The 7,865-nt window shown below is 41.3% G+C and overlaps 1 protein-coding gene across 1 annotated transcript; it reads left to right on the top strand.

Moving 5' to 3' along the window:
* The first annotated feature begins 263 nt into the window (after positions 1-263).
* LOC117258520 (fibromodulin) lies at positions 264-7,559 on the top strand. Its single transcript, XM_033629508.2, has 3 exons — positions 264-4,165; positions 4,342-5,232; positions 6,096-7,559. Exons 1-3 carry the CDS (start codon positions 4,126-4,128, stop codon positions 6,245-6,247), a joined length of 1,083 nt encoding a protein of 360 aa, XP_033485399.2. The 5' UTR covers positions 264-4,125; the 3' UTR covers positions 6,248-7,559.
* The last annotated feature ends 306 nt before the right edge of the window (positions 7,560-7,865 follow it).

Genomic DNA, 7,865 nt, shown 5'->3' with positions numbered 1-7,865 from the left:
TCTGGAACAGTTATTAAACACTTGTTTTGGAGTTTTCATTTTGCAAAAAAAAAAGGCCCACATTTTGCCATACCACCACTGCATTTTTCACCAGTGGCACTCTAAAAAGTGGCCGGGGGGGGGGGGGCATGACGAGCCTGATACACTGACACCCCCGCCCCCGTGCCCCCGTGCCCCCCACCCCCCACCCCCCCCCCAAATGAAAATAGTGCTGCAGGAGAGAGTCATAATACCCTCAAATAACTTTGTACATGAGCACTCCCAGCTCCCTCGTCTCAAAGTCAGTGGCTTTTTTTGAATGGGTTTTTTTTGTTAGATGCTTTAAACCCCCTTTTAACTTTTGAAGACACATAAACTCGTCTTTACAGCCTTGTTGTGGTGACCGCAATGTAGTTTGTTTATAGCCTAACGTTAGATACACTTCATTATTAATACCCAAGGGGAAACTCACTTTTTTTCGCTCTGTGTTTGTCATATACACACAGGTCCAAAATACACACATGCACAAACAGGACTTATACATGTATTAATTGGAGAGATGTCAGAGTGAGGTGGCTGCCCATGGACAGGCGCCCCGAGCGGTTGGGGGGATTCGCTGCCTTGCTCAAGCACCTCGGCTATGCCCAGGAGGCTGTGCCCACTTCAACAGCATAATAGACTTCCTGAAATTCAGTTCTGGCCACCAGAATGTGGCCACCACTATAAAAGAAATTCTGGGGCTCCACAGTTTGTAACACAGGTCTCTTTTATCTGTTGTGCATTTGCTGTGCAGAGACACAAGTATTAAGTTTTCAGAAAAACAGCTGCTTGCAAAATGTGTAATGATGCAATAGACTAACAAGCTAACACATTTCTAGTTGTGGCTATGTACGAATAATCAGCGAGTAACTTCTGCTAAATTCAGTTGTAATTTTACTTTTAATGTCCATTATATTGTTCATATGTGGAAGGCAAGGTTATTACAGTTAAAACTAGGTGTGAATAAACATCTTAGTTATGTGAAATAAATATGAAAATTAGATTTAAGAAAATAAACAAAAACTGAAACGAAAGTGTGTACGTACAAAACTAACCAAAAAATCGAGGAAATGTCTTTAGTTTTCGTTAATTTGGACAAATTGGTCAAGACAACAGACATGGGAAGGCACTGGTGCACTTGTTTATTGAGACTGGGATGTCTACATGACAGTGAGTCAATTGCCTTCACAAAGTGTTGCGTTTGTATTGACACACCATTGTTTTATTGTTATTTTTATATATGCTGTCATATGTTCTGAACTTCTTAAATCTTGCTCCTAAAAATGACCCACCATTTTATAAAAAAAATAATGCTAAAAAAATTAAAATTAAACTGAAACAAACAAACTCTGGGAACGAACTGAAACTAAACTGAATTTAAAACAAATATTAAAAGCGGGAAAAAAAAGTGAACAATACAAAAATTGAGCATAGCGTTAGTTCAGGCAGGACCCGATGTCAAGCTCAGCTCACATCCCAGCTACATCAGCTGATCTAAAAGGGAAGGGAGTCAGCTGATAGAGCACATGAATCCTTTCTATGCAACCACTTGGTGAATCTCATTCAAGGCACCCTATTTAAACTGCTCTGGCCTGCCTACTGTTGCTGCTTCCTCTGCAAGCCGCTTTGCAACCCACCTCCACCCCAGCTCCTCCTTTTCATGCTGTGTCTGACTTATCAGTGTCATTTCTGTTTGTCATTAATGCTGCTCTGTTATGTTTCTGGGGTCTTTGCTGCTGCTCTCCCTGCCTTTGTCTTTTCATGTAGGCCCGTGGAAGGGCAGAGAGGTTTGCTCTTTCTGTCTCAGGCTTTCCTTGTTTGTGTGTGGAAGGGCAGAGAGGTGTGCTCTCTCTGCCTTAGGCTTTCCACATAGGCGCATGGAAGAGGCTTTCATCGTAGATTTAGGAAAGGCAGAGAGGCCCCTGAACAGAGCCATACCACCAAATATATTACTGCAAATGGAAATAAAGTTTTCAATGACTGAATTGGTCCTGACTGAACTATAGTAACAGGTGGATGGACGGGTAGCTGCAGAATTTACTTGCTACAATTGAACGTCAACTATGACACAAGATAAAATAAAAAAGACTAAAAGGTTTTGAAGTCTCCTCAAAGAGAGACCTAAGAATTTAGAAGCAATCTGCAGCTTTTGTAATGCAGAAAATGTAAGCTAAAACATGAGCAATTGTTAACATGCTCACGTTGTATCCAACGTAAGTGACGACTGTAAAGTGACCCATGGTCATTTTATCCCAACAACTTGAAGCAAATGTCATGACAGTCCATCCAATTATTTGCCAAGAAATGTGCTCAAAATGCTGTAATCTATCTAAAAACTATTGGAATTTACCAACAGTATATTTGTAGCCCTCATTAGTAAATGTGCTAAAAGACATCAGGCACCAGTAATGTCATTCATACATGCATGTACTTAAAAAATCACCGCACTGTCATCACCTAATTTTTTAAAGAATTCCCGAGCAGTAAAAACTCAAATATGTTATAAAGTAGCATATTCTTTTCATTGCAGTCCCCCGTCTTGAGTTTATAGTGAAATCCATTCGTGACAAGAAATAGTTTTGGTTTTACCTTATGGTACAGCTCGCAACAGCAAAGCGCCTCAGGCATCAACGCCTATTGTGTGCTGTCATATAATTTGGACTTTGTAGGCTGTTAGGCTTTTCAGGCTGTAGTTGGATCCATGAACAAATGACGCCCACACAGAATGTTTTGGATTAAACATGTTGCTCTAATTACAACACGACATTTCCAGCATTTGCATCCTGTTTCAATTCAGACTGTCTTTGTGGCACATTCTGAGACACACACACACTCAGAAAACAAAGCTGTCCAGATGCAAAATATTAATGCTTATTGTATAATGTGGATCGAAGGGAGATTTTACCATTGTTTGATCGTAACTGAAATGCAACATCAAAGTTTTCAAAGTGACATTGTTTTCCTGGAATTTTTTTAATTTCCTAGTAACTGCTACTTTGGACACATTTGTGAGGAAAGATTTCCATTTATGATTTTTGCTAACACAGTTATAACAGAATGATAGGCATCGCTTCTGTGACACTGGATCATGTAACATCTCTTTTAAAAAACAGTGTTTACTGTTTAATCAAGTTTTGGATAAAGTGAGTATTTCGGCCAAAGATTGTTGTGCTGTGACTAAAAACCTGCCAAGACCATTGTGCAGAGGAGTCCCATCTGTGTAACCCCAGGTCCACTTTCCTTTCATGTAATTGTTTGATGATTAAGGTCAATTACGTGCTGAATCTTGTCCATTTTCAAATTAGCACGTCATCGTTTACTTCCTCAGAGGGGCAGAGGAAGCCGTCCCCAACATAATCCCTGAAACTCTGCCTGCAATTTTCCTGCTCCAGTGGAGGACATGAATGGTGAGGCCCGTTCATTCAAGACAGTCTGCAGGATGATAATGGTGCTGTCCTGTCTGCAGGCGCCAGCACAAGCATATGTTAACTTTCTCCACAGTTTGAACACTGTAATTGACAAAAGTTATGAATACCTGAAGCAGGCAGGGACAGAGATGGAAAGAAAAACATGTCTGAAGAGGATGGTTGTGGACAGATAACAGGGGTCGTCATACTTTGTACATGTTGAAACAAACAGTGAATAATACACAAAAACATGCTGCAGCTTAAGAGTTGGATTTGTAACTAAGCCGCGATGTGTTATATAAGAAGAAACACATCCCTAATTACAGTGTCTACCCTGGTTCGTTAAATTTTCTGTACCATAACACTCCACCCTCTCCATACTCTCAATGCTATACAATAAACAGCAGGCCAGACTTCAAGTGGCTCTCCTAATGATAAGGCACAGCACAGTAAAGGGAAAATAAGGTTGTTAAAAAGCAGGTGTCTGCACTGGGTTCACAGATGGGATTGTTATTGACCAGGCTGGAGGTGATACGTTGTGGTGTAGGTTTTACATGCAGCTAAAAAAAAAAAAGTGTATGTCCTCTAATGAGAGTGGGTGTCTGGTGATGGGGCAGCAGCTACGTAGAGGTAGGGGTGGGGGGGTATTTACCCTATACCAACAACATATTCCACTCAGTCTGAGGAAGACACAAGCGACATGAGCAAGGGAGGAGGTGTCGTCTCTGATCAACCAGCTGGTAGGTATACTGTACTGACTGTACATTTAAAAAGTGGAGTGGAGAGTCTGTTACTTGCAAAACATTTCCTATCATCAATGTGTTACAGATTTGGGATTGGGTTACAGGTATTGGATTGAATTTGATTTAACATCCTCTGTAAATATCTTTTTTTTTCCCCCTGGGTTTTCCATCAGTGATGCGGACAGTGGTGCTCCTCCTCATTATGGGAATAGTGGATCTGAGCACCAGTCAGTATTACAGTCATTTCCAGTGGCTGTCCCATCTGCGAGGGCGGCGGCGCCATGCCGGCTTGTGGGCCGAGGATGTGGACTGCCCCCTGGAGTGCGACTGCCCCTCATCCTTCCCCACAGCTATGTACTGTCACGGCCGCAACCTTCAGCACGTTCCATACGTCCCCTCACACATTAAGTACGTCTACCTGCAGCGTAACCAGATCACAGGCATCCAGGATGGGGTGTTTGACAACGCTACCAACTTGGTCTGGGTCGTGCTGTTTCACAACCAGCTCAGCTCAGACAAGATCGGCAAGAATGTTTTCAGCAAGCTCAAGCACCTGGACCGGCTTCTCTTGGATCACAATGAGCTCACACGTGTGCCTCCCAACCTGCCCAAGTCAGTCACGGACCTGCGACTTGATCATAACAAGATCACAAAAATCCTTTCCAGCTCCTTCGAAGGGATGGCCAACCTCACCACCCTTCAGCTCCAAGCAAATGTTATAGAGGACATTGGAGGTGTGTTCAAGGGACTGAAGTCTCTGACTATGCTGGATATGAGGGAAAACAAGCTGAAGAAAATCCCCGACAACCTCCCTGAGAGGCTGCAGCAGCTGTACCTGGAGTTTAATAACATAGAGAGTGTGCCGCCAGGCTTCCTCACCATGAATCCTAAACTGCAGTTTGTCCGCTTGGCTCATAACAAGCTGACAGATAAAGGACTTCCATCCAATGTCTTTAATATCAGCACGCTGGTTGAACTTGACCTTTCTTTCAATAAACTGGAGAAGATCCCTGTTGTCAGTAGGAACCTGGAGAACCTTTATTTACACGCCAATAAGATCAAAGGTAGAGACACCTCTCTGTTACTATAACATGTAATGTGAAAGTAAACATACTAAACAATTTAAAAGTCAAGTTGGAGATGTTAGGGTGATGTACAAGGAATAACTGTGATGTATTGTAATTATATACATGTTTTACTCTTATTCTTAACAATCAAAAACAATATATTTTACATTTTTATACTGAAACCAGTCTGAAATTGTGTAAAATGTTGATTTGAATTGAGATTTCCAGTGCCGAGCTAGTGTACTGTATATTACCAGTTATCTATTCTTTCCGCGACTGTTTCCCCTCTTATCTCAGATTTGTAATTGGGTTGGTTGGCAGAGCAAGACACACGCTCTGCCACTTACTTGCCGATGAACTCAGCGCTTAACGACGCACAAGTCTCACAGATTTTTAACAACACAAATGTGGACCCTCCCAGTGCGACCAGACTCGGCAAATGAGGTTGCAGCGTTAACTTAATGAGAGTCTGATAGAAAAGTGTTTGATTTAAAGCAGCTAATCTTATTGAGGTCTTTGCATCTTTTATAGAAAGTCGCACTCCAGTGACTTAATGCACAAAATACCAAAGTTCCCAATATAAAAAACCCCAAAAATAATGAAAACTGCAGGGGAAAAAAGACAGTCTTGACTGAGTTTAATCAAACAAGAGTAGCTTTAATATAGAAATATGAGAACCATATCCAGCCTTGTAGCACAAACATGCACAGGAGGAACACAGCAGCACTTATTTTTATGAACTTTGGCATGGTTTGAGAGCTCTCTGTTATATGAATAACTTGGTTCCAGTTTATAACCATTAACAGGACAACTAGAACTTGTGTCCTCCCCTCATATTTCTCTCCTCTTGTGTGTTTCAGAGTTCTCCCTGAGCAGTTTCTGCGATACAGTCGACATGACAAACTTCTCCAGGCTCAGAATGCTGCGTTTGGATGCCAATGAGATCAGCGCCGAAGACATTCCTGCTGAGGCTGCCTACTGTTTGCGGCATGTTGCCTTTATTGATGTGTAGCGCTTCCCTCTCGCTCTCTCTCTCTCAACTATATTCACCCCGTATTGTTCACAGTCCGCTCCATCAAAACATATTTGAGATGATATGTTGTTTAACTGTGATGAGAGGTACTATTATTCCAGCTAATTAAACAGTTCCAGTGTTCGTCAACGGGAAATGCCACAGCTGTATAATCACGTATCCAGATGAGTGGCCCATGGATGACAAACACCAATGAGAAAAGTCCAGATGACTTTCCACAAACTAATTAGATGAGCAGTCCGAGTATTCTGGCAAAAGTTGCATAAATATGATTTAGCAGATGACCTCGTCTGCCTGTGTCCTGTCTGGCAACATGCAACCTGTTAAAAGCCTCCTATCATCAGAGTGAGGCTCAGTTTGGATCTTTGCCTCCACCATGTGGCACACGGTGATAAAACAGCAGGTTGAGCAGCCATGATACTTCTCATTATTTGGCCAGATCTATCTAACATATCACCAGTGACAGCACTGCTTCTGGTTAAAGTACTTAATAACTTTTCCATTATGTGACCAAGCGTGTCTGTAACACGTGAAAAATGTATTTCTACTGAGAGCAGCCTCTTAAAGGAATACTTCACCCACAAAATGACCTTTTATATATTAGTCATGCCATGTTACCTTGAACTCATGAAGAAAATTTTGTTTCATAAGTAAACAAGTTGATAGGTTTCATTTTCAGTTCATTTATAATGTGCTTTTGAGCGAAAAGCATGTGTTTGAGAAGTACTGAGCACATGTCTGGATAAATGAGACTTGGATTATACCGCACGAGTTATGCCAGAGTTTGTTAACAGATGTTTTGATAGAGTTTTGCTGTTGTTAAATACAAAAGACACGCACATCCCACTGTCCACCGGAGTGGGTGCTGGACCAAAGAAACATCTGGCAAAGTATGAAACAAATAACTCCGCACACCAAGCAGCTCCTGTTTGGAAGGGTTTAATGCAGAGTGAATGTGGTCCTTTATCAATCAATAAATATGTTAAGTATTTTCCATGGAGGCATGCAACAGAGACTAAGTTGTTGTTGCATGCCTCTGTGGTTCGCTATCCATACTAAAATGGTCATTTTGTGGGAGGAGACTTCTTTTAAAAAACTGTATCGAATAACTTTTGTAAAACATTTACGTCTTTTTGGGGTTTAATTTCTGAGCCAGTCTGTATCATACTGTATATTAGATGAGCTTGACCTGTCAGTAAGCTAATGTCAGGATATTTCACATGAATGACACAATTTTGTTTGTATCCTACATCACCACTTTGTACCTATTATTACATCTGAGAAAAGGCAATGTGTTTCTTGAGTTTTTTGTGCCCCTAATTGTTGACAGTGATAGATTATTTTAGCAACAGCATGTTGTGTTTTCTCTAATTTGAAGGTAGAAGAAGGCAGCGAGATTGGGAGAGAGAAAAAGGGCGGCAGCTCTCTTAACAACTGGTCTTAGGCTGTTCCAACATATTTATTGTTGAAGACGACTTGCCTTTTCATCTTGCACAGCTGCCTTTAATCCTCTGTAGAAAGGCACTCAATTGAATTATAGAAATACTTTCCTTGTTTTGTAATGCAGCAAAGTCTCGGGATGAAGAATGGATTACTG

The sequence above is a fragment of the Epinephelus lanceolatus genome, chromosome 8 (genome assembly GCF_041903045.1).
Source record: "Epinephelus lanceolatus isolate andai-2023 chromosome 8, ASM4190304v1, whole genome shotgun sequence".
Taxonomy (NCBI): Eukaryota; Metazoa; Chordata; class Actinopteri; order Perciformes; family Serranidae; genus Epinephelus; species Epinephelus lanceolatus.
Note: the sequence above shows the minus strand (reverse complement) of the source record. Positions and strands in the feature narration are given on the sequence as shown.